We start from the raw sequence: 27,934 nt of genomic DNA on the forward strand, positions 1-27,934 counted from the left end.
GCTGGAGGGGGAGGAAGTAGCAAGCTAGCTTTCTGTTTTATTCAGAAGTGATGTTACCCAGCTTAGACCGTCTTTAATTTAATACCACTACAAACATGATTTGTTCATTTTTGTCTATTTTTGTGGTTACCTTTTCACACTAAAACGGTCCTTTTGTCTATAAAATTACAAATAAAAATTAAATAAATAAATTGTAAGATGTTTTTAAATCCTAAATAGATAGATAGATAGATAGATAGATAGATACTTTATTGAACCCCAAGGGGAAATTCAAGAAATAGATAGGAAATTAGCCTACAACAGCTTAGGCTATGTAGGCGGACACATTTTTTCTTGGTTCTCATAGTCAAGGGGCTGCTATGACATTCAACTAAGGCCTTCCTACTTACTTTAACACAATAATTGTTCCTGGATTACAAATTTCCCAAGATGCTATGCAAATTGCAAATGCATTATGTAGATTTGTAGATATGTAGATTTTATGTAGATCTAGAGATATGTAGATTTAATCTAACTAATGGAATTATTTGCATACATTTTAAGAACAAAAACTGAAGGAATCAAATGTCTGTCATTTTCAGAAGTCGAGGACCATATCGTCTTTACCCCACATTAAAGTCAGACTGAAAAACTATTTGACTATATAGGTTTTGACACAATAATATTTAACTAAACACGATTAAAACCTACGAAAAACGAAATCACAGGAAGGGATTGCAAGGAGAATGTGTCTCATTCCTGGAATGGTGTGGGCGGTGTAACAGTGCAGGGCAGTCTGCACTCAGAATTGCACGCGAGTGGACATTACCAGGCTGACTTCCTTCTTTCCACGGGATTGTATGTTGACAGGTAAGTGGAAATGGCAAGCCTCAGTTACATCAAATATGATGTCTTATGAATAAACTTCGATTATTGGAGTCCTCCCTTAATGTTTGCCGCTGAATTAAGTCAATAAACAGAACTGTCAACTCCTGATAACCCAGGTTGGTAGCTAACTAGCATACTGTCAATTGAAATATCTCCATCTAGCTAGAAGGCACGTTAGCTAGCAAGGCAGGGAGCAAGAACCGGAGCTAAGATAACCTCGGTGCTGTAGTGCTAGTAGCCAAACAGTTACCAGAAAGCTTACTCGTTGGAATGCAACGTTAACTTCAATAAAATTAATCTGTACTCAAAGGATTTTAACCAGACGTACCAGCAATTTAGTGTTATAATTGTTGAGAAAATGTAATTAAGCCTTGATATTTTCTGCACACACCGACCTACATTGGTAGCTGACGTTATTAGGTTGTCATTGCCGCTAACCCCCTGTACTGATGTACTCTACTCCCAGGCCTGGGACTTTTTAAACAGGCCTCACCGCTTGTTCAATACAAATGTTTCCCCTGGTAGATCATGACAATAATCGAACGACACTCTCAGTGAATTAACAGTAAAAATTAACGGACCGTTGTATGCGTTCACCTAACACACACGTCAAGCGAATAGTTAACGTTAACCTAGACATGGCAGAAATGTCGCTCGCTAGCCATGTTGATATTAGCCGTCTTTGTACACGTAGGCGAAATTCTGTAGGCAGAGAAGTAGATGACAATCAAATCCTTCCATCCACAGGCTATCCGTTTAGCATTTCTTGCAATAACAATATAGGTATTACAAAAGGTTTTCAGTTAGCCAATGTTGTTAATCAAGGGATAAACGTGTCACAACAGTTATTGGTTGTGAGATTTTCAACCTGAAGCTGAGCACCAAAGCCCACTGCTGTAACATTATCATGGTTTTAAGGAAGGTGCTTGCCACGTAGAATTGTTACCCAGTAAATTGATTGGAGTAAGGTGGTTGAGAACGGGCTTTACATTTGGTAACAGATAGATCTTAGTGTTACATGGAAACGACAGTCAACGAGCACTGTTTTGGACACTTTTATTTTGCAGGCCTCAAAACCACATTGTGAAGCCACGGGCTATCGTGATGTCGGAGCCCAAGGCGCCCACTCCGACACCAGGAGACACTTACAAAGGCTGGCTTTTCAAATGGACGAATTACATCAAGGGTTACCAGCGACGATGGTTCGTTCTGAGCAATGGTTTGCTGTCATATTACAGGTAAGTAAAATATGAAATACATTGCGTTGTTTATATTAATAACAAGGAAAGTGTAAAGCTTTATAGACAGCGAGTTTAGCAACACGCCATTTGTGTGGTCTACTTGCGGTCTATGAGTTTTTCCTCATATAGGATGGGTTTGCAGCTATTATGTTTTGTCACCTTTGTGAAATTGTGTGTTAGTGTGTCTTCATGTGAAGCCAGGGCATTAAGAACTGCATCTTGTTGTGTTGTAACACAAATGCAGTTTGGCTAATAATGGCATTTTAGTTGGTCGCATAGACTTTGCTGAAGCAGATGTCCTCAGCTTTTATTTGCAAAGCAACAATATACAGAGTTCTGTGTCTGCATCATTAACTCTGTCCAGAAACAGCAATTGACAGCTTTGCTTGCAAAATAGTCTATTTTGCCATAGCTGTAGCTGTTTTGCCAAGTGACTTGGACTGCCAGGCAAAATCTATACGGCCCTCTGAGTCTGCTTGGCATATTTTGTAAGATCTAGTTTGTACAGTATCATGTGACTACAGTCTTAAGTGGTCAAAGTAGTTCAGCAGGATCTAGAGCTTGTTTAGATGCTCTTCCTGCTTGGCATCAGAGCTGCGACTCAACTCTTGTGTACAGTTTCAGTGCTTGTTTGTCTGGTTGGTGCTCCAGTTTGACTTACATAACTTAAATAACGTTACTTGCTGCAACATTATATAGAATGGTTTCACCTATAAAGTCAAGTAGCTCATTGCATCACATACTGATGAGCTATCTCTGTTCTGCTTAACTATTGCTTAATGTGCTCCTTTCTTTTTTGACTGTTGTGTTAAGAATGTTCCACTATCTCAGCAAGTTTTAGGCACTTTGGATCCTGTGTGTACAAGGCTTTTCTCATTGGCTGATTAAGTGTGAGAATTGAATTGAGTACTGTAGTGCTCCTATAGTTGGCACTGTATCTTGCTTTCAGTGCTCAGGTTCAGTGTCCAGTCATCTGCATAATTCAGTCCAGTCCTTAATTGAGCCACTTTAGCCTGTCCCCTGTGAATGCTGGCGCTGGACAAGTTTGTGTGTCTGGCTGGCATGGAACTATTTCTCCAGGGTTTGGGCGCTCTGAAAATGATAACCAAAATGATTTTTCAGACTTGTTAGGTCTGCTGTTCAGACCCTGAAGGGATTTATTTTCTGTTCATTGCTTTTTGTGAGAGTGTTTCTACTTATCTCAGTAAGGAAAATAAATCAAGAGCCTATGTTGAATACAAATATGTCATCTGAAGGACTAAACAGAGCCCAGCCAAAAACTCCAATACAATTTTGATCAACTTTGAGGGACAACTATGACCATGCAGGATCATCCAGACCAAGCTTGACGATTTTGCTACATACTATTCTTATTTATGTACCAGCAAGCAAAATTTGAGCCTCCTACATGGTTTAGTTATTGCGCTGTGGGCTTGTGAACTTTGACAAAAAAAGAGTCCGACCAAAATCGACACCCCCCTCCCCCTGTAAAACAGGCTGTATCTTGGAAAGTATAGATTTTGCATAAGAGTAATTTTACAGTGTGTTTCCTGGATAACATAGGTACACCTGGTAATGTTTTCAGAATTTTTTGAGACCTAAGTGTGTGGGCCCTGGTTCAATTGACGTGGAATGACCCTATATCAGAAAATCAAGTTTTCAAAAATTTTGATTTTTCTCAGCTGTCTCTCAAACATCAGCGGCAACACCTGTCTGGAGTTATCATCAGTTTACAAGACTCTACTGTTTTGGTGGTGACTTGCCGAGCTATGCTGAAACACCATGCAAGCAAATATAGATTACCGTAATGCTTACTAGCCTAGGTCACTTGAGTAGGCAGTCTAGGTTCTGAATAGATCTTTACCTACTACTACTGTCAGTCATTAAACATTGAACTAGCACTGCATCAGCTTTCTATCATCAGGATATAGGCCTATCTATTTTCATGTGCCTCGTTATCCTTATTAGCCTACATTAGGAATAGACCATGTTGTATTGTTATTGATATCCCAGTAAAATTCCTTCACATTATTGCCAATTTGTCATAATAGTGATATTGATGATCTAGTTGATGACGTGTTTATATATCTATATCTTATCTCACTGTGAAGCATAACAACTTGCTCTGCCTTTGATATTTCAGCTCCATTGTCTGTCTGTCTTCCCCTGCAGGACCCAAGCGGAAATGGGCCACACATGCCGTGGTACCATAAACCTAGCCACGGCCAACATTGTTGTGGAAGACTCCTGCAACTTTGTCATCTCCAATGGTGGGGCACAGACCTACCACCTGAAGGCCAGCTCTGAGGTAGAGCGCCAGCGATGGATCACCGCACTTGAACTGGCCAAGGCCAAGGCTGTCCGGATGCAAGCAGAGTCAGGTCAGGAACTGGGCTGGGTGGGGTTGGGGGGGCAGTTAGACATCAATCAACACAACTTGAATTTGATGCGCAGAGTGTTTTTGCGCTCATCAGTGCTCATCTATTCAGGGCTTGACAGCAGGGCTTGAAAACGAAATAATTTTTCAAACGTTCCGTTCCGAACGGTTCAGGTAGGCCTATGTTTAACGTTTTCGTTCTTGCATGCGTTCCGCCACCAACATATCGGTCCTGAACCGGTTCGGAACGCAAAATATCGTTCGTTCTTAAAGTTCCGGCAGTGTTTGGCGGGCCTATCAAGTCTATTTTTGTGGACTTTACCTTAGAATAGACATACTCATTATTTCCTCTTGATTTAGCCTATATCGTAGCTATGCCCAAAAATAATAAATCACAGGCGGCATCCAAAAACATTCAGATGGGCTATCCATCCCATAGCCTACAGACTTACTATAGGCCTAACCTATGCCTATAAATAATTTCTTATCAAAAATATTTCTGGATACGTGCTAAACTCCTTACCTGGTTGTAGCCTAAGTTTTATCCATATGGAGATCTTCAAAGGCTTGCGCTATAATTCCAACCCTGTTTATAAACGAACCTGTCTGTTGCTGACAAGGCCTATCTCAAATTTCCTGTTTAACTCTTCTACATAGAATAGGCTATAATTGCGCAAACATTTCAAATCCCGACTTTAAAACGACAAAGCGTGGACAGGCAAAATAGGCTATTACGCATAGGCTACAAACAATTTCCAAATCAGTTTCAGTAGCCTACGCTACGAGCTGGCCTAAGATCCGAAGTGGCAGACGGATAGGTTACATTACAACAGTAAGACAAAATATACACATTTGGACCAATGGTCCATTTATTCTTTTTTTTTTTTTTTTTCAAACTGCAGAAATCAAATTATTAGGCTGTTCGCCTACAGTAGTTGGCTACATAGTGGCTTGTTATCTCACATTAACAGTGTAGATGCGGGCTTGTTTTTCGCACAACCGGAAATAGTCTCCCTGACATAGGATATGCTTTTGCGAAATTTTATAAAATATATAGAGAACGAAAAAAAAAACGTTATTAACCGGTTTTGTGGATTTCAGAATAACGTTTCTGTTCCGGAACAGTTGAAGACCATTTTATTTTCGTTTCCGTTTCCGCTCCTCGTAAAATTCCGTAAAATTCCGTTCGTTTTCGGTTTTCGTTTTCGTTCCTTGAACCAGTTCGGAGCCCTGCTTGACAGTGTGTCTATTTTGCTTGTATTTGCGGGTAAGAATGTCTGTGGGTCTGTCCGAAACTGAAGGCAACTACATCGCTGCCATCCACTGTCTATCAAGTTACTTGCCATAGTAACAGGCATCAAGGTACCAGGTATTAAATTAGTTTTGGACGGCCTATCAAGATAGCAATACAAAAAGCAGTTGCCAGGTTACCGACAGCTGATTTAATCTGTACTCTAACCTCCACCATGTTTATCAGCCAATGGGTCCTTGGCCTGAAAAACATTTGAAGAGATTTGTACAGTATTAGTCCATAATAAAGCTTCAACAGACTAAGTACTCTGGCTATTCGGAAAGTCTACATTTCTACCACAGGTGTATTGCCTCTATTCCTGTCTCATGTCAATGCTTCAAGTCAAGTCAAGTCAAGTTTATTTATATAGCGCATTTCATACACAGAGGTCATTCAATGTGCTTTACATAAACAAAAGCAAACAGTAATAACAAATGAAATCATAAAAGGGCTTCTTCAAATTCTTTTAGAATTAACTTTATTTTACTCAGGGCCCATGTTAAGTACCGCATGATTCAATCTCTGGCTACCTTTTAAATGGATTGATTATTAACCACAAGACCACAGACATCCACAAACTAAGGACTATTACTGTTCCTGAATCTACATTAACATCAGGAGGGAAAGATAATTTAATCTCCTAGACTCTGGAACTAGACAGCGTTTTATTTTGTTTACCTGTAGCTTTTTTCTGTGGCTGCAGTTCTGATATTGGGTGTTGGTTTTTATTTCTTCTTTTTGTCAACTTGTATAGTTTGCTATGAAATTCTGATCTTTCTGGGACCTATGCGATTTTAGGTCATGACGCTGTTTTTGCGGATTTGGCAAACTGTATCTAGTTGCCTGCTGCTGACCTATTTATTTATATTCTAAGAGTTGATAGACTCCTCCAGGTTGTATACTATCACGTAATGTTGATATGGTCACAGTGCTTTCTATCCCTGATTTATTGGGTGACCGTGCGACCTTTGAACTGTAGCTGAGATCTGAATGGTTGTTCTGTATTGTTCTATTTAAAGGTGCAATGAAAACTATAGAATATTATAATTTTATTAGTACTATAAGGAAAACCACTTGGTGTTTCTCAGTTTCTGGTAAATACCATCTTGGATTCAAGTCATTGTTAATCAGGTTATTGTAAACAAGTAGTTTTCTGTCTGGTGCTCTTTTGCCGGTCGCATTACAATTGAAATGGCACTGACAAGCCAAAGGAAGTAATGTCAAAGGTAATGGATAAGGGACAATGTGTGCTATCTGGAGAGAAAATGGGTAGTAAGCAAAGAAGGTAATGAATTGTAGTGTAGTGATAGTTGGTGTAATCAACTATTTTGGTTTGGCCACACAGCCAACATGTTGAAGTATGTTGTTGGTGCTCATATCGGCCAGGCACATCGGCAGAAATGTCCATATCGGCTGATGTCGATAATTAAGTTATGAAGCTTTTATCGGCAAATACCGATGTCTGGCCGATATCATCGTGCATCCCTATGTGTTTTCATTCCTTTTGAAGTTAAAACAGCTTTATCTGTCACAAGAATCAAACTGTAAATATTTACACTGTATGTGTTACCTAGATATGACTCCTCGTGGTTTTTATTTCTTATTTGTCCATACATTCACTCTCTCCTCTGCCACAGATGACTCTGGCGATGAGTGCTCCATGACTCCTCCCCCCGCCGGTCAGAGCGGGTCGTCACGGAACTCTGAGGTTCAGTCCACGTTGCGTACACTCGGCAGCAAGGTGGAGGACCTCAGCACCTGCAATGACCTCATTGCCAAACATGGCTCGGCTCTGCAAAGGTCAGTTATATTTCATTTCTACTGACCGCCAGATGCGGTGTTTTCAGCACCAGGATTTACATCACATTCACGTGCAGGAGATGGTAATCCAGGTGCTGAAAGCACCACCTCTGGTGGTCATCCGAAATTCATAGAACCGCGGTTACATACGTAACCATCGATTTAGTCTCCTGGTGTGTCTTTTCTCACCATATCTTGTCATTTTGGCCTGGGTGTTAACTGCAGCTATCAGCGCGAGTTGGGCCAGAGGGCTTGTGGCCACAAAAAAAAAAATGCAAAGATGCAGCAGCTGTAGCAAATCCTGTTTTCACTGTGTCGGTTTTATACACCTAGGGCCTGTTTCCCATACACGGATTAAGCCTAGTCCCAGACTAAAAGCTTTTTTCAGTCGAGCTTTTAATTCAAAATCTCTTGTCTAGAACAAGAATCGATCCATGTCGGGGAAACGGGCCCCTTGTGTAGTTGTGAACTTATTTACTTTGGGGCCTCCAATCAATTCTTTCTGCAACCAAATGCAGGAAATGGGTGGTTTGCGTGAAAATGTGTTTTCTTTCATTTTTGGAAAAGTCAACATTTTAGAAATTGAAAGATTACATGTTCAGAGGTGATTGACAGGTAGGGAGAAAGATGTAAATGCAAATGTGTGTGGTTCTTTGAATGTTGCCTTACTGTTTTTCTCTCTCAGGTCCCTGTCAGAGTTGGAGGGAGTGAAGCTAGGTGGAGAGACAGGTGATAAGATCCGGCAGGTGACTGAGAGGGCCACTCTCTTTCGCATCACTTCCAATGCCATGATCAATGTAAGTCACGCCCGAATGCACCAGACTCATGCTTCCGTACCTGTGTTTTCACTCCTATTAAGGATGGTACCAACTCCTTGAACTTAGAATGATATTGATATTAATAATAAAATAATTTGCTCTCATTGAATGAACTTGGAGGACAATTACAAAGATAGTTTCCATGGACCCTCTAATAGCCTGTATCATATCACCTCTTGTCTTATGGGTTGTGGTAGTGCAGTGGCCTGGTTTCGAGTTCCGATCCCACCGTTTTTGGTCCATGACTCTTTGGATAAAAGCTTCTGCTAAATACCAGTCACTTCACTTATACTTCCTTATCATCCTGTTTTATCCAATGAGAACACTCCATCCTGAGCTCATCCATGCAATTTTAGATCCTGAGCTGTTAAAGAGGTGTTAGGACACAGCCCATCATTCCCAACTTCATCAATGGACAGATGTGACACACCAGGCCACACCAGGAGCACCCTCTTCTGTGCACTGTAGGTAGTTCACTCTCAGTCCTGCGCTAACTCATTGTGTTTGTCCATGTGCAGGCCTGTCGGGACTTCCTGGCTCTGGCTCAGGCCCACAGCAAGCGCTGGCAGAAGGCCCTGCAGGCTGAGAGGGAGCAGCGTGTGCGTCTGGAGGAGACGCTGGAGCAGCTTGCCAAGCAGCACAACCACCTAGAGAGGGCCTTCAGGGGCGCCACCGTGCTGCCGCCCTCACAGAGCAACCCCGACGCAGACGGCAAAGGTAACACAGGCGCCTAGAGCTTGCCCAAACCGATACTGCCCATAGAGGAGGTCCACATAGCATGTACTGTGAAGGAATGCCATTACACTACGTAGTACTGCAATACACAGGAGTTGCTTACTCTTAGCTTACTCTTTGTTTTTGCTGAGACTTTCTGTGCAAAAGTGTCTGTGTCATGTGAATCTCTAAGTAAAGACTGTTATTTTTTTTTAAACTACATAGTTTTGTCTGCCCCCTCATAGCCATTTACATCTCTACATAAATGGCAGTTGCTACCCACCTGGAACTGTAATAAATCGAATCCGCTATAATTAGCTGAAACATGAAATTAACAAAACTCTCATTATATCAGTAGTTCCGCAGGCTCTATCAGTGGCACCCCATATAAAAGTATCTGTTGAATGAATAATGACAAAGATGTAATAGATTTAGTTTTTTCTTTATTCTGAGGCCAGATCTTGCATACACATGTGTCCATACAGACAACATGTTGGTGCTGCATGGATAGAACTGTGTGGATGAAGGCATTTGCGTCATCCGTATTATGTGCAGGCCACATAATACGGATGACGCAAATGACAACAGACTTTGTTTGCTGAAGTATACTTTTGGGTTAAGCGGTGTAATGGCTGTCCCAGCAGGATGACATCATGGAGAGGGCCTTGAGAGACATAAAGTGCTGCATCATGGAACAACCACAGCACTAACTGTCAAGAAAATTACTCCTCATTCAGACCACCACTACTTAACCGCCACTACTCATTGCAGATTGATTCCCACAGCAGTGGAGTTCTACAGTATGTGACAGAATGATATAATTTGGTGCAGCATCCTATGGTGAAACTCATTAGAATGCTACAGTGCTCTGTGTAGATGAATGCAACCCAGCTTTGCGCACAGTGGGTCTTCTCACAGTGTTTCTGCCTTGAAAATAAAGAAGGAAGTTGACTATAGCTCATGCACACTGTTGGTGGACAGTTCTCTGCAGCTCATGTGCACTGTTCCACATAGCTAAATATTCAATATCTGTCTTGGCCTCTCTTAACCTCTTAACCCCATTTGCTTTCTTGCTGTGTCAGGACCTAGCTCAGGGAAGGGAGATGCCAGTGACGAGGATGATGAGAACGAGTTCTTCGACGCCATGGAGGACCCTCAGGAGTTCATCACCGTCCCTGCCGACCCCAAATACCACAGGTCTCCTCCCACTGTCCCTCTCTCTGACAGTCTCCACACTTTTACCCCACTCTTTCCTCTCGGTTCCTTCTTGTGGTAGTGAGTTTGTCTTATATATGTGTCTTACTGGACCTAAGTGTGTGCCCTCTGTTCCCCCTTTCTTCCCTTTTCTTCTTTCCGGTCTGTCTGTTTTTTTCCCCTCCTCCTGTCCTGTCTTTTTCGTTTCCCCTTCTTCACCCTCTTCATACTCTCGCTCTCTCACAACTTTTCTGTCAGGAGATCGGGCAGCAATGTCAGCGGCATCAGCAGTGAGCTTGGAATGGATGACCAGTCGGTAAGCGTTTGGATGTGCGGTCGCTAAATCACGCTTCAAAATGAAAATGCACACAGAAGTGTAATATTAGCCATAACTCTCGCTCATTGGCTATTTGCAGATAGATGAACAGTCGTTGGCGTCCAATCCGGATTCCCCTCAGTCACAGGAGCTGGAGCCCGTGAAGAAGAGGCGGACACGCATACCTGACAAGCCCAACTACTCTCTCAACCTGTGGAGCATCATGAAGAATTGCATCGGCAAAGAGCTCTCCAAGATCCCCATGCCTGTAAGACACGGCGCTCTTCTCTAAGCACTGTATTATGTATGGTTCTCAATGAGACAGCCAGTGGCTCCTTTTCTAAAGTAGAACTGCGTAATCAGATTGTCTTGCTGTGTAATGTTACTTTATCTTGTGCCATGAATAATTCAGTAGGGTTATATGTGTATTGATTTGCTTTTATAGTAGAGATTTAATAAATGTGAGGATCCTTCAGTTCATAGCCTTAAAAAAAAGTAATGATTAAGTGAACTTTTAGCTGTGGAATTGCCTGTAAAATTAGCATTGTTTATTTTGTTTTCTTGTTGTACTAGACATCTTGTTAGTTGATGGTTGTGTGTTAAGAAAAAAATCGTAATGAATATAGAAGATGAGTATTTCGAAAAGTCTTTGGACCTCTTGGGTAAAGCAGATTTATCATTTCAGACATCCTCTGATTGTTAATGGGATTGTAATGCTTTGAGATTAGAGAGATAGCTGTGTAGAGATGATTAGGCCAGAGTGACTAATGACATATGGATGCAGGTGTACATGAGGACTAGGAACAGAAAATGACTCGCCAGTGTCGATTCCACTAATCCCTCTTTTACTTCTCATCCTTTCATTTCTCTTCACCCACCTCCTTTTTAATCTTGCACTCCTTCAATCTTATCTTGTGTCCCTTATCTCCCATCCTTCTCTCTCTCTCTCCTCTCTCTGTCCTATTATCTACTCTCCTTGATTTCTGTTTCTTCCTCTCTGTTCTATTTCTGTTTCTTCCTCTCTTCCTCTCTGTGGTGCCCTCCCTCCTCCTCTGTCCTCCTCTATCCTCCTCTGTCCATAGGTGAACTTCAACGAGCCCATCTCCATGCTGCAGCGGCTGTCTGAGGACCTTGAGTACTCGGAGCTGCTGGACAAGGCAGCTAAGTGCCAGAGCTCTCTGGAGCAGCTCTGTTACGTGGCAGCCTTCACCGTCTCCTCCTACTCCACCACTGTGCACCGCACGGGCAAGCCCTTCAATCCTCTGCTGGGGGAGACCTTTGAGCTAGACCGCCGCCATGAAAGTGGCTACCGCTCGCTTTGTGAACAGGTGCGTTTTTTAGGGGCACCCTCCTATATCCACACTTGTTCAACTATTGGTGTGGCCTTAGCATAATGGTAACATGACTAGTGACTGAGTCATCTTGAAAATCTTGAAATTGATGATGCGAAGCAAAGGCTGCATCAGATTCGATCCACTAACCGCAACCACTTCCTGTAAACGCCCCAGCTACCCGAGTAGTGCACTGAGTGCCTGCGTGAGAATCAAGACTTCTGGCTGATAAAGCCTCTGAATTGAAAATTGTTCCTCTTGTAAACGCCCCATTGAATCTGTTTCTGCATAGGTGAGCCACCACCCTCCAGCAGCGGCCCACCATGCCATCTCAGACCGAGGCTGGACCCTTAGACAAGAGATCACACTTGCCAGCAAATTTAGGGGCAAATACCTCTCCATCATGCCTCTGGGTGAGTGTGTAAATGCCTGTCTGGGTGTGGATGCTCGCACTGGGTCTAGAACTTAAGTTAGGCCCATAATTTTGGGTCCATGAGACCGAACGATTGCCACCACAGTTTTGCTCTGAATGATCCATATTTTGAGACCAACAGCATGTGACTGCCCTCAGAGGACCTATAGTATCTAGCTTCTCTGGAGAGACTATTCTCTTCCAGGGGTGCCTACAGGAACACATTTTACACACAGACAACTAACAACCCACCCACCCTTAAAATAAGAAGATTCAAATGACCTTATTTAATGGTTGTCCCCATTTTTAGGGTATCATGTTAGAACTGGACTAATACCATAATTTCATGATGCATTATATAATGCATTTATAGGCTACATTGACTTTGTAAAATGTACCTTTAGTTCATTGTGTATGTACAGTATGTGACTTAAACAGCGTTCTGTGTTACAAAATCTGTGAAGAAATGTTTTCTTAAGCACAGTAACATAGGTAGATGTTCATGCTTTATGCCTAAGGTATTCCTCCCTCTTTTGTCATAGGCTCCATTCACTGTATTTTTGAGAAGAGTGAAAATCATTACACCTGGAAGAAAGTCACCACCACTGTGCATAACATCATAGTTGGCAAGCTGTGGATAGACCAGGTGAGTTTGAACTCGTTCTTCAAACTCCTTTTTAGATCTTGTTGCATCTGCTTTCTAGGTGCAATAATGTCCCTTAGTATTGATGAGAGAGCCTCCATCTCTGACACCATCTCATTACTTATATAAATCCTGTGCCACGGCTGCAAATTGCTATGTAGTACATTTAGCTAAGGTAGAGGTGCACACATCCAAAACGCAGGTGCAGGACAAAAGGGTCAGACAATTAAAAAAATAAAATTTAATGTGCGCACACTTGCTCCCGTTTTGCTTTATCTTTTATTTCACCAAGTGAACGTTTTCGAGCTACACGCTCTTCATCAGACAGAATTTTATTTTTTATGTAGTACATTTACAAAATTTGATGTGCCTCCATGTTGATTTGTTAAATGTCAACATTACTTTGAGGCACATCATTACTATAGCAACTAGGGGTGTAACAATCCATTGATTCATTAACTAACAAGCTACTCTTTATGGAGTCTACCTAAATCCACATTCAATGTTTGTTTGTTGAGTACAGTATGACTTGAGTATTTGACACGTTCTTATAAAATGTTCATATTGTAGCCTATGTTTCCCCCCCTAATAGCAACCAATGTAAGACCAAAAATGAGAATCGCCACCCGGACATACAAATCCGATCCGATTTACTAGCAACATATAATGTGAACAGTCAATCAAGAAAGTCAGATTCTGATATGAAATGACGCGTGGTGTCATATTATAATTATAATAATTTCAATTCAACAAATTAATTTCTTGATGTTCTCCCCCCCCCCCCTCTCTCTCTCAGTCAGGTGAAATAGATATTATTAATCACAAGACTGGAGACCGCTGTCACCTTAAGTTTGCTCCATACAGCTACTTCTCCAGAGATGTGGCCAGAAAGGTGAGCCCCTGGCAGGAATTACAAGAAAACATACTTTTTAAGCTAATGGACAACATCCCAGCCTTTGAAAAAGTTTGGTGTATCAGGGGAGCTGTGATTACAGTTGATAAGGATTTGATATTTAAGATCTCATTTCTCATATAACCTGACATGGTGTATTAAAGGGTTTTTTAAAAGTCAATCATTCTCTCTCTCTCTCTCGATCACTGGCTGCCTCCCTCCCTCCTTCCCTCCCTCTGCGCAGGTAACGGGTGTGGTAACAGATAAGGAGGGCAAGGCACACTATGTCCTCTCGGGCACATGGGATGAAAAGATGGAGTTCTCCCGTGTCATGCAGAGCAGCAGGGGAGGCGAGAACGGCACAGAGGGCCGCCAGAAGACCGTCTACCAAACACTGAAGGCCCGCGAGATCTGGAGAAAGACCCCACTGCCGTGAGTGTGTGTGTGTGTGTACATAATGCAAGCATACATGACACAATGTGTCTGTGAAGTCAAATAAATTGTCACGTAATTGGCACATTTCAGTTGTCACGTAATTGGAGTTTCTGATTTTGACATTTCCAATCGTTAAAGGAAAAAACGGCAAGGTCGGCGTCTGCGCCTACACTTTTGACCCGTGTATTGCTTGGTCCGTCCGCTCCCAAAAAGTAGTGATCACTTAAGGTAATGAAAAAAGGAGGCGCACACAAGGCTTGTGGAAAAATGTGTATTGTAGCCGAAAAGTTACAAAACAAAACAATACACATTTTTCCACACAAGCCTTGTGTGCGCCTCCTTTTTTCATCACCTTAAGTGATCACATTTCCAATCGGAACACTTTGAATAAATAGTATGTTGGTCATGATAAAGGGATCATCTGAAAGCTTGTTTTATGGTCTTTCATAATAACTTAATTTTTCAAAAAACATTTATGAATGATTTCACAATAATAATAATTGGGGGCCAAGCAGCGAAGCTGCGTGGCAACCCATAGTGATTCAAGCTTTTCCTATTATTATTATTATTATTATTATTATTTAACATCTTTCCTCTGCCATTGAAGTCTATGGCACCCCATAGAACCGTCTGGTGAAAAGTTGTGAAATTTGGCACACTTCAGGGCTCTACAGTGCGCCCATTTCACTCGCACATAAGTAAAAATAAAATATTTAAAAAGCAAAAAAATATTTAGGCGCACTGGTGCGAATGACTTCTAACCATGTCAATGTTTGTCTACAAAATACACCGCAACATCGAGAAACATTACTGGTGCAAACCATAGAATCACGTCGCGAATGCAGCATAAAAACTACACCTCCCATCAACCCAGTTTCGCGTTGTGACTCGCTAGTAGTCGCTTCAAATCCAAGAGCGCGCAGAAAAAGCGGAAAGTTAGACTAGCCAGCCAAGATGCAAAGATTGAAGAAATTAGTTCTTCTATCCACCGAATTCATTGGATATAGGAGGAACAGGATGAGATTCTGAGAATGCAGTGAGAGAAGGAAAGGTAACCTAACATGCCTTTTAGCCCAGTTGACGTATTGGCTGCAATATGCAAAATATAGCTGTAGCGAACCGGCACAAAAGTAGCCTCCCGTAATACTCCCATTTTATTCAAAGGTAGAACGCTACTGACAACTCCAGGCTTCCACGCATTAGTGTTGCACGGTGTATCGATACTAAAAAGGTATCACGATGCCTTCACGCAAAAAACGATACGATTTCCGACGTTTTTAGAATCGATACTATTAAAATAATAACGTTCTGTGTGAACTGCTGCCCTCACTGCTCCTTGCACGCATCTAGGCAAGTGGGCGTGTCAAGCAGGCAGCTCTGAGTGAGTGAGCGCGCAGCAACGTCAACATAGTTCTTTGCCGACAGTCCTCGGCCTTGTGGATAAAACAAAAGGTGATGTGAAATCTGGAACTATTTTGGATACATCGCGAATAGTGAAGGCAAGCCATCAGGTACACAGAGGCCAGTTTGTAAAATATGTTTCAAAGTCATTTAAAAGCAGTATGCTACGCATGGAACTTGGCTAAATACCTCGCAGACATATCCCAACATTTTTAAAGAGTTCAAAGAACGACAGGTTAACGAATATGCTATAGAAAACACAACTACATGGTTAGTGCCAAGTTCTTCTCTTCTGTTTTGTGGAAGTGAAACGAGTATGGTTCTCTGGGATAAAGCGAACATTCCTTCATCAATGAATTTTGACGAGACATAACGAGCTGTAATCATAGGGTGCTAACGTGATGAAAGTGCAATGTTCACGCCAGAATAACATTACCAACACTACCAAACAATCTATTTCATGTTCGGTCAGTACTACTGGTAATTTTTGTCATGGCATGTAGACTGCAATTTGTTCAATAATTATTGCCCAGATGTAGGATAGGCCGATAGGCTACCCGAAATGCGCTAATTAAAGCCCACAGCATATTACCATCATAATAGCGGCTTATTGTTACGTGGTAGCAAATCATGTTATCAAAGAAATAGACGTAATGTAATGCACACAGATATATTGCAACAGGTAATGGTGTAGGCCTATCTGACGAAGACCTAGTGGTTGGAACGTCGTACTTGTACACTGGGCGCAAAGAAGACTATCCTCACATTTTTCCCTTTGCAACTGTCAATGAAATCCCATGAACACTGGAAGGCCTAGGGTAGCCTATACTGTACATCAGATGGCCTAAAGATTAGGCATAGCATTCAGTGATTTGCATGCAGTGATATCAACACTGACCTTGATCTAGCCTAGTTTGGCTATTTAAAGCTACTTTATTGCCAAAACACAACACAACAAATGAACTATAACAAACAATAAAGGCCTTAATCACATAAAGTAGGCCTACTATTTTACTGACTATAAAAAAGAATAATTATGTAGGAAGTTTAGAAGTTTTAGAACCCAGAATTGACCTGCACACTACAAAAGAGCACCGAATTCAACACACATGACTCAATACACTTGGAGGAGGTATGAGTCCTTTCTTTTCCAGATATCTTAGGATTTCGCTGTAGTATCGTTTCAGTATCGAGCATCGTGATATTTGTGGCAGGTATCGTATCAAAGTCATAATTTTGGTATCGTGACAACACTACCACGCATGCTTGTTTGTTTACACCGAATACAAGCTGAAGTGCAAAACGAAAGTAGGCCTAACGTTTGCCTACTGCCCCCATCAATGCAGATATTTCAAATAAAAACTAAAAGTATAAAACATATTCTTGATTAGCCTATGTTGGGTTTTGTGGAAGAGAAAATGGACTGTTTTAGTAGTAGTATTAGGCAGTATGCAGTCAGAGGTCACCATGGGCATATTTGGTTTAGCTATAGATGGATTCACAAATAAATAAATTGGCCTACATTTGGCAGGATACTTGATATACAGGCTAAATGCAAATATGGCAATGTATTATATTATTTTACATTAACAAAATGTAGGAAAATAGAACAGACTGAAAATAAAGTAGGCACTGATCTAAAGTAGGCACCTTATCTTGTTTCCTGTAGCCTAAATGTTGTCAGTCATTCTTAATATTTGCAATTGGTGCACTGGCATGTTTAACTGTTAGCTGCAGTATAATGTTAGATTATGTGTAAGTTAAGTACAGAACTGACTGTGTGCCCAAATTTTTGTCTGTGCTCCTAAATTTTTTAACTTGGGCGCACAAGTGCTCCTGAAAAAAAATGTTAGTGTAGAGCCCTGCACTTATTCTACTCATAGCACTGATCACTTTCACCAATGTATAGACCTCAGACCCCAAAACTCTAGCGCCACCAACAAGTCAAAACTCATCAATTTTTTAACAACATTAATGCAAGTAGCTCCGCAATACTTGGACCTATGAAGCTGAAACTTGCAGAGTTGATTAAGGCAAAAGGTACGGCCCCACCCACCAATTTCCAAGACTTTGCCATGCTTGCCACCAACAGGCCAAGGTGCAAACTTTCCAAAAGTTTCACGGGTCTCAAAACTTCTCACGAAACTTGACACACATGATCTTCAGACCAAGCCTCACAAAAGTTAGAAGATTTTTTAATTTCAAAAATGTCGGCAGGTGAGAGCCAATCAAATATGGCGGCGAGGCCGCCACACAGGAAGTCAGCTCATATCTCTTCAGTGACTTGACTTATAAATTCCAAACTTGGCACATGCCATCAGGGCATGGCCCTGACCACACACACCAACGTACATGCCACTAAGTCTTACCCTCTAGCGCCACCAACAGTTCAAATTTTTGAAAGCAAGAAAACCTTCAGAGACCAGACACTTTAACCGATCTTGACAAGAATTGGCACATATGATCTTTAGACAAAGCCCAACAAAAGTTACTGGTCAGATTTTTGACCACTAGGGCGGCGCTAGAGAAACAGGAAGTGAACTCTCATCTCAGCAACCCTTTAACAAATCCGAACCAAATTTGGTAGGAGGCGTCAGGGCATGGCGATGATCACGCACACCAATTTCCACACCTTTGGGTCTAAGCCTCTCTGCGCCACCAACAGGTCAAAATTCATCATTTTCATCAGAGTAACAGGAAATGAGCTCATATCTCAGCAACCCTTTCATGTATCGAAACCAGTCTTAGTACATGGACTTGAGACCACATCCTGAGGATGCACAATAAATTAAGTGACTGATGACCACAAGGGGCGCTATAATTCGCAACACTTTCTTGTATCGACACCAAATTTGGTACATGGACTTGGGACACCATCCTGAGGACACAGAAAAACCTTTCGACTTTCGACCACTAGGGGGGAACTAAAGTTACAGGAAATGAGCTAATATCTTGGCAAGGCTTTCAGATATCGGAAGCAAACTTGGTTCATGGACTCGGGACCACATCCTTAGGACACACAATAAATTTAGTCACCATTGACCACAAGGGGCGCTAAAAGTAGCCACACTTTCTCGTATCGACACCAAACTTGGTACCAAACTCGGGACCACATCCTGAGGATGCACAATAAAATTAGTCACCGTTGACCACAAGGGGTGCTATAATTAACAACACTTTCTCGTATCGACACCAAACTTGGCAATGGGCAAGTGGTGCTGTAGAGACCTTTAGGCAATTTGCAGGCGAGGCAGTTGAGACCTCGGCAATGTCAAATTTATCTCCCATCTCGGCGGCTCAAGTATCTGCAACGACGTTGGCCCCCTCATTGCACAATAAATTTAGTCACTGTTGACCACAAGGTGCACTATAATTAGCCACACTTTCTCGTATCGACATCAAACTTGGTACGTAGACTCGGGACAACATCCTGAGGACGCACAATAAATTTAGTCACTGTTGACCACAAGGTGCACTATAATTAGCCACACTTTCTCGTATCGACACCAAACTTAGTACGTAGACTCGGGACACCATCCTGAGGAGGCACAGTACATATAGTAATGTTTGACCACTAGGGAGGCGCTAGAGGAACAGGAAGTGCTGATGCATGTCAGTTGCAGTGCAGTGCAGTTCAGAGACCCTGGGCAATGGGCAAGTGGTGCAGTAGGGACCTTTAGGCAATTGGCAGGCGAAGCAGTTGAGACCTCGGCAATGTCATTTATCTGCCATCTCGACGGCTCGAGTATCTGCAAAGAGCTTGGCCCCCTCATTGCTGCTTGGCAGCTATATTAATAATAGTTTTATTATTTTGTGATCGTATCACAAGGTTCCGTTTCTGTAAAGCATATCCATAGAAGCACATGGTTGATTACAAAATGTTTCATCCCCAGGCATGGCCCTAAATGAATGCTTTGCTTTTATTACCATGAAACCTCCACCATGTCTCGTCATCTGTCCTCTGCTCATCCTCACCCCCTCTGCTCCCTGTGCTCTAGGGAGGGGGCCGAGAACATGTACTACTTCTCCACACTGGCACTGACGCTGAACGAGTTGGAGGACGGCGTGGCCCCAACGGACAGCCGGCGGCGGCCGGACCAGCGGATGATGGAGCAGGGCCGCTGGGAGGAGGCCAACGCCGAGAAGCAGCGGCTGGAGGAGAAGCAGCGCACCGTCCGCCGCGAGAGGGAGAGAGAGGCGGCCCGCACAGCCAGCCCAGCTGAGGAGGGTAAGAAGGAGAGAGAGGGTTGCAGTGAGTGGAACGAGAGTGTTTTTTACCCCCCCCAAAAAAAAAAACCTCTCAAGTTGATGTGTAAACTTGTCTTTATGTCTGTCTGTGTCGTTCACCCCGTCCGTCTCTTGTCTCTGTCTTTCTCTCTCTCTTTCAAGCTGTCATTGAGGACTCCATTAATGACACGCCTTTGAAAAGCAAGTACTTCTTTTCCTTTTTGCCTCGCATTCTTTTTGCCTTCTTCATACACATAGGCATATGTTTGCACAAGAACACACACACCGATCCAAGCCTACATTTGACAAGAACATTTTCCCTCTTATTATTTTCTCTTCCAATAGTTTTAGTACTATTTATATAGGAGCAACATCAGCCATTATGGTATTAGTTATTATGGGTCTAAGAGTCCAGCTCATCACAAAAAAACATTGAGCTCTTTATCTCTCCAGAGGATGTGCCACAACTGGACAACTGGTGATAAAAACTGGAATTTCTGTATATATTTCTTAGTTGGCAGTGGCATTTTGATTTTAGGTCATTTATCCATTTTTGATTTTTCCATATTATATCCATCTATCTACTGTAGCTGATGGAGAGGAGATTTCATCTGAACCTATTGAAACCTCTGAGAAAAGCAAGTATTTTCTCTTGGCCTGTTTTAGTTCTTCACCTTTGTTTCTCTACTAGCCTCAGTTCTTCCTCCCAGTCCAGTTCCTTATCCCTCTCTCTCTGTTGCTTCTTCAGCACTCCTCTCATGATTATCTCTCCCTGTATCACCCAGCATACTGCCTGATTCATCCACCCATCTCTCCCTCTGCACACCTCTTTGCCTGTGTTCCTACATACTGTATGTTGAGAGTGAAGCAGTTCCAAACCATACTATGCCTGACTTGGTCTGCGACACACACACACACACACACACACACACACACACACACACACACACACAGTGATCCAGTGTACCTCTGACCATCTTTACACCTGATTTAAAATGTGTTTTTGGCAATATGATCAGGGTGGACAACGCAAACTACAAGTGTAAATGACCGCTAAGCCATATTGTGGTCCTATTATGGTGATTCGTGTTGTGTTGGCCACATCTGGCCATATATCTTTTGTTTTATAAAACCTAATGCATAATCAATTGTTCATTGGACAATTCTAATGGAAAATATAGCTGCAAGCAGCAATGAGGGGGCCAAGCAGTCAGTTCAGTAGTCCAAATTTGTCATGTAACTCAATGCGGTTGCATCAGGTATATAGCATTAAGCAGTCACAGCAAGTTCCATGCCAAACAACCCAAGATTGGCTGAGTTACAAGGTAATTTCCTGTTTGGCGGCTTTGCCACCAATTTCGATTGGCTATTATGGCCAAATGGTTTTAGTTCGAAAGACAAAAAGCAATGCATTTGTGAGACATGCTCTGAAGATGATGTGCATCAAGTTTGGAGTCAATTGGACAAAATTTGTGACCTATGAAAACTTTTAAGTGTTTCTGATAAAATTCAATATAGCGGAAAATCCATCATGGCGGAAATTGACATCATAGGGTGCACTCAGCTTAGTCCAAGGACACCAACAACACCTGGTTTTTGAAAACTCAGAGCGACAGGGCAAAGGGACAGGTCACTCCAACCTGGAGTGTATGAGGTGCCGACTTAAAACTTGATGAAATTTATCACAGGACTGGACACAGGACTTCTATGGGCTGCCATAGACTTCCATGGCAGAATAATACACTTCAGCAGCTACGGGCAAAAAAAGGTTTTGCTAATTACAGCGCTCCCTAGCGGTCAAAGGTTACCAGATTGGTTGTGTGTTCTCCCAATTAGGTCAGGAGTCAATGTACTTAGTTTGCTCACCAATTGGTTTTGATAGATGCTACGGATGCTGAGATATGAGCTCACTTCCTGTTTGGCGGCTTCGCCACCAATTTCGATTGGCTGCTACGAGCAAACGCTTCCGTCAATTGTTATGGAATTCAAAGCACTGATAAGGCATGGTCTGAAGATGGTCTGTGCCAATTTTGGTGAGGATCCGATGAAATTTGTGACCTAGGGAAATTTGATAGTGGTTTTGATTAAATCCAATATGGTGGCCAAATCAATTTTGTTGATGTTAGGAATTGCCATCTGTCGACATAAGGATCTTCCACAGTATTGCCAGACACCACTAGTACATTGTAATTCTAGGCACAACAGCAGCTACAGTCCAAAAGGCAGGTTACTGATTTACAGCGCCCCCTAGAGGTCATGGGTCACCAAATTTCTAGAGCGTTCTCCTGATGGGGTCATGGGTCCATATACCAAGTTTGGATTTGATGACTGCAAGGGTTGCTGAGATATGAGCTCACTTCCTGTTTGGCAGCTTCGCCGCAAATTTTGATTGGCTGTTACGGGCGAACGGTAATACTTCCGAAGACGAAAAGTGATAACTTTTGTGAGGCTTGGTCTGAAGATGATCTGTGTAAAATTTGGTGGTAATCAGAGAAAGTATGTGACCCCTGATACATTTTAAGTGTTTTTGATGAAATCCAAAATGGCGGAAAATCCATCATGGCGGAAAATGACGTCATAGGGTGCGTTGAACTCGGCTTGGTCCAAGGATTCCAACGATACCTGACTTTTGAAAATCGGACCTACGGGTCACCTTACGTGAGTGAACACACTTCCAACTTTGGCCTGTTGGTGGCGCTAGATGGTTCGAGTTGCCGACATGAAACTTGGTGACATGAATCATGGGACCGTCCCCAATTAGTGTGCCAAATTTCCCAATTCTTTACCAGACGGTTCTATGGGCTGCCATAGACTTCCATTGCATATAATAATAATAATAGGAAAACGTAGAAACACAATGAGGTCCTCACAGCTTCGCTGCTTGGCCCCCAATGACATAGGCGGTAACAAAAAATCTGAACACTGTGTATGGTCTCCTGGACATAGTATGGAAGTATGATAGACATGGTGAGGTGTCTCTGTTTATCAGTGAAGTCATATTTTATAATCAAATGTAAACAGGGTCACAGAGACATAAGATGCTGCTATTTTTTACTGATTGATTCAAAGGATCCAAGGGATTGTTTTTCAAACCAGACCATGTATATAACAGGTGCCAGGTTCAAGGCTTACCCATGTTTTTCATTAAAGGGTAAAGAACCCCTGTCCTGTCATTTTTATAGTATGCTTTTGCCAGTTAAACATATTTTACTCTGTTTTCCTGCTCTGTACTAGCCTAATGGCACCAGACTTGCTCAGTTGTTAAAGAGTTTCCAACCCTAAAATTGTAATAGGCGTAGACAGTGAAATCACTGGTCCATCCTAACCAAAGTTAACACAATCACATTGAACAGGGATTCCTAACGTTACATCCTACTTTACCTAACCTTTACAAGCTGATAATAAACCACATCAGCAGTCAGGAAACAATGTATTTACCTTTACTGTAATTAGCTCATGATCTAGCCATAGGTGCTGATATAGTATTAAACTGAAACTAAGTATAAGTAAGTATATACTCTTTTGATCCCGTGTGGGAAATTTGGTCTCTGCATTTATCCCAATCTGTGAATTAGTGAAATACACACAGCACACCGTGAACACACAGTGAGTTGAAGCACACACACTAACCCGGAGCAGTGAGCTGCCTGCTACAGCGGTGCTCGGGGATCAGTGAGGGGATAGGTGCCTTGCTTAAGGGCACTTCAGTCGTGGATGTGGGCGTGGGAGAGCAGTGATAGACCTCTTCCCCCGCCCACATTTTTCCTACTGGGGACCGAACCGGCTACCCTTCGGTTACAAGCCCGAAGCCCTAACCAGTAGGTCACGGCTGCCCCACTGTTGCTAATCAAAGCTCTTCTTGCCCACCTGCCATTAGAAAAGATGTGTCCAATGTTATCTCTGACAATAGTTGTTGGATCAGCTTTGATTATGATTTGCTGAATTGCGTTCTAAGCCATTGTAAAACACTGTAGTAATAACTATATTAATGCACCATGAATTGATACAGAAGATAAGAGTTGCTGCATGTTTTGACAACCATTACACTAGAAAAGATTGATAAATTGATAGATGGATATAGATTGAAAGATAGATTGATATAGATTCATAGATAGATTGATATAGATTCATAGATAGAATGATTTATTTATTGATTGAATGAATGATCGGAAAAGATTGCGCCTGTTTGAAATTAAATATACCGCTGATCATTGTACATGGTCTATCCGAACAAACTGGCTCTGGAATCGGCCATTTCCTTTTTCAGTCACTGATACATTCCATCGTAATTTTACATCTCTAATGTTGACTTATCAGTTCTTTACCTATTTTGGCATTAATGTCCATCTCCCTTTCATTCTACTCCATGTCTACCTTCATTTCTCTGACCTTCAGTTGATATAGAGGAGACCACATCCTCTGACATCTCATCATCAAGCAAGTAGTCCTCATTGTTTTTCTCTGAGAGTTAGGCACTCCTTCATATCACTCCAGCACATTCATTGTGATCACAGCTTACTTGCATATTTCTTTTTTTTTTGCTTTCCTCTGATTTTTACATTACCATCACTTCAATTCTTCTTTCTTCCTCTCTCTTTCTCTCTCTTCTCTCTCTCTCTCTCTTCCTCTCTTTTCTCTCTTCTCTCTTTCTCTCTCATGTCTTTGATTTCTTTTTTAATCATGCAGCTGAGACATTGCCTGGCCCATCGTCATATCAAAGCAAGTACCAACCCCTTTACCTTTCCATACTTATCCCTTCACTTCTCTGAGAAATTGTACTACACATAGGACCACATGCATCAACACTGCGTATGCATTCAACTCAGGCTGAACACTTTTCTACCCATGAAATGCTTTTTACACAGTGCTTAATTTGTAAAGTGGGAGGTGCCGGAGAGCAAAGCTCAAATCCCCGGCGACTCAAAACGGGGATTTGAGGTTACGGACCAACAACAAAAAAACCTGCGTACATAGCTCTGACTTAAAAAAAACTAAACAACGCGGTGTGTACACCAGGGCAATGTTTACTAACTTCAGAACTTGCAACACACTGCACTGCATGGGTGTAAAATGTAAAAAAAAAACAGCAATTATCCATTATCAAATTATGGAAAAAAACTATAGACAAACACTACGCATAGGCCGAAATAAAAACATATAGGCTATAGTATGCTATATATTGCAATGATGACCACCCAGTAATCAATAATCAACTAGATACAGCGTGGAATGATTCGTAGTTTCTGATTGACACATCTGAATATGAACCCCTATTCCCCCCTGGACACCTCCTCCTAATCAAAACGCATCGAACTGACACATAATGTGACACAGAGAGGGAGCGGGCACACAGACCGGGAAAACAGGAGATACAGGCGAACCAACAAAACTGTCCAACAAGGGGCTAATAGCCGGTGCTAAAGTATGCTATATGCCTATATTGCAATGATGATCACCCACACCCATGATCAACTAGATACAGCGTGGAAGCGCGATTTCTTCCTATCGTAGCCTAGGCCTACTTGTCCAAAATGGCCCATACAGCATCCAGACCCCCGGCCTCCATTACCCTGCTTCTTTCTCTACACCTATGTCCTTTAGAAATCCATGACCTCACGTAAGGAAAAGGGTTGAACCGGGCAAGCGGCGGGCCGACAAGGCAAATGGGGAGGAGATGGTAGAGGTGGTATTCCATGAAAGCCCTGATGACATTCCGCGGGCTATCGATGCAAAACTGCTGGCAGAGTGTCTCAACTTCTCTCGCCCCGAACAGCGCGTCACCCTCCTGTGGCAAATATTGTGGATAAAGCACTTTCAAATCCTCGATTAGCTTGTTGTATCCTGTTTGGTCTTTCCCCTATTTCTAAAGACTAATAAGAAAGCTATCAACATTGTACACTACACAAACAGTAATTTATTTATTTTTCGTTTAGGCGATTTATTTTTTATATTGACGTAAGAGTTGACGGATCCAATAAAAAAGGTTCCGGATCCAACGTCGGAGGTGCCGGAACATGTTCCGGCGTGTTCCGGCTCAAATTAAGCCCTGCTTTTACAGAGAAAATGCTTGTCAGGAAATGCTTACCTCTGTGCATTGTCTTTAGGTAAGGTACACTTGTCAGCAACACCAAGAGGAACTAACGTTGATACAAGCCAAACAATCAGTGCATGAATCACTGCAATTAATGTGCACATATTGTTTATTGTGCATTTTACTGTCATCACTGAACTTCGCAGTTGGCAGTTACGGGAAGTGATTTAGGAGTCGTAAGCCAATATTAGAATTTGTTTTGCAACACTGTCAGGCAGCAGGTATTTACAGTAAGCTGAGTAATTGACTACATACTCATATTGATACATACACCACACAAAAACGATTAGCTATTATTATTAATTATTATTGGAGACAAACATAGCACAACGGCCTGAATGATACACAATACACAGCTTTCAAAATATTAATTAAAATGGAGGATCTTAGTAAGAATTCAGTGTCAGTATATTTGTTTAACATTCATTTTATATGGCATGTTGATGCTAAGGTAACTTTGAACACATACACAAGCTCAATGCAATAAACCGCACAAGAGAATTTATCTCTTTATGAAGAGAAACGAGTACTTTTGTGAAGAATTATACATAATATGCATAGATTTACATCGTTATACGCTTGATGCATGTGGCCTATAGTCTGTTAGGTTGGACTGGAAGAATGCCTTTTTTCCCCCCTAACTGCTTGGTTAGTTTGTTTTGTCATACATGTCCTTGTATTTTCTCCCCATCAGTCGATGGCATGGAGGGGCCTTATGGATCTCCGGTGAAAAGCAAGTAACATTCTCTGTGTCCCCCTTGTCCATCTGTCTTCTGTCATCAGACTGTCTTCCTGACTGTCTATCTGCTTTTGTTATGTCTGAGTCATGTACAGTCCTCTAGTGTTGATAGGCTAGATTTTGTTGGACTTCCTGTCCCACCCACTATCCCTGCACATAGCTACACCCAGTGAGGGGTACAGCAATGTCACAGTGTCCCTGCCTCTGTGGTTGTGGAACCGCAGACATGTCACCCCCCGTGACCTCATCTTTCCAACTCTTTACAGCCAAAATAGAGCAGCTGACTCATTGACTCTCCCCCCCCCCCCTGTTCTGTTTTAGGTGTCCACCAAGACAACTACGAGGCTCTATGGTTTGATCACTTTGACGACCCGTTTACTGGGGAGCAAACGCACCTCTATAAGGGGGGCTACTGGGAAGCCAAAGAGCAGGGCAGCTGGGAGAATTGCCCAGACATCTTCTAAGCACATCGGAGAAGTTGGGATACCCTGATGTCCGGCACCGCCGCAGAGGACCACCTGGACCACCAGAGGACGACCTGGAAGTTTCACTGCAAAACTATCTACAACCCTGACAGCATCGCACCATTTCCCTGAAGTCTCACTGGGTTACTCTGTTCCCTTTTGAGGGGGAGGGGCTGCGAATATATAAACAGTGAATTCTTCATGCAGCAAGACTGGAGCCTCTTGCTGTGCCTTCATTACCTTTTATATGAGGCAGAAGAAAAGAAAAAATACTCATGAGTAACAAACCTGACTACTTCATCGTCTCACCAAGACCACCACCACATCCTCCCCTTTGTTCGCACATTTTCCTCTATTCTCTCTCTCTCTCTCTCTCTCTGCATCTCTGATTTAGAATGGAAGGGGTCATGCTCCTGTAGATGGACCTCTTAGATACTAGAGATTATAACACTGTTTTTTTGCAAATTGCATCACTTTAATGTACAGTATGAGTGAGTCTGGGAGTCTGCAGCCCACCACACTTCTGACTGAAACTCAACAGCTCACTCCCTGCTCTCCTCTTTCATTGGGTATGGACTTTTCCCTGAGAAGAGGAAGGGGGTGCTGCATATGAAGGGATTAAAGATGTGCTGTATGTATGTATGTATGTATGTATGTATGTATGTATGTATGTATGTATGT

General features: G+C 42.2%; 1 protein-coding gene and 1 long non-coding RNA gene across 6 annotated transcripts; one reads left to right on the forward strand and one right to left on the reverse strand.

Moving 5' to 3' along the window:
* Positions 1-706: 706 nt before the first annotated feature.
* On the forward strand, positions 707-27,903 carry LOC121712919 (oxysterol binding protein). Of its 5 annotated transcripts, none has more exons than XM_042097006.1 (21): positions 707-849; positions 1,935-2,105; positions 4,281-4,489; positions 7,414-7,576; positions 8,262-8,373; positions 8,913-9,111; positions 10,191-10,305; positions 10,561-10,618; positions 10,719-10,886; positions 11,701-11,946; positions 12,242-12,362; positions 12,904-13,007; positions 13,801-13,896; positions 14,141-14,328; positions 19,731-19,960; positions 20,122-20,160; positions 20,550-20,597; positions 24,355-24,396; positions 24,646-24,678; positions 26,745-26,783; positions 27,111-27,903. In XM_042097006.1, exons 2-21 carry the CDS (start codon positions 1,972-1,974, stop codon positions 27,251-27,253), a joined length of 2,487 nt encoding a protein of 828 aa, XP_041952940.1. In that variant the 5' UTR covers positions 707-849; positions 1,935-1,971; the 3' UTR covers positions 27,254-27,903. The 5 variants fall into 5 exon arrangements, with proteins under 5 accessions (XP_041952940.1, XP_041952951.1, XP_041952961.1 ...); XM_042097017.1 differs by having other exon boundaries at positions 10,564-10,618; XM_042097027.1 differs by lacking the exons at positions 20,550-20,597; positions 24,355-24,396; positions 24,646-24,678; positions 26,745-26,783.
* Positions 5,619-26,120, reverse strand: LOC121713017. The gene is made up of 3 exons (XR_006032716.1): positions 26,110-26,120; positions 17,383-17,387; positions 5,619-5,718 (listed from the first exon to the last, which is right to left on the reverse strand). It is a non-coding gene; the product is annotated as an uncharacterized LOC121713017 (long non-coding RNA).
* Positions 27,904-27,934: the final 31 nt, after the last annotated feature.

Source organism: Alosa sapidissima, chromosome 1 (genome assembly GCF_018492685.1).
Source record: "Alosa sapidissima isolate fAloSap1 chromosome 1, fAloSap1.pri, whole genome shotgun sequence".
NCBI classification, from domain to species: domain Eukaryota; kingdom Metazoa; phylum Chordata; class Actinopteri; order Clupeiformes; family Clupeidae; genus Alosa; species Alosa sapidissima.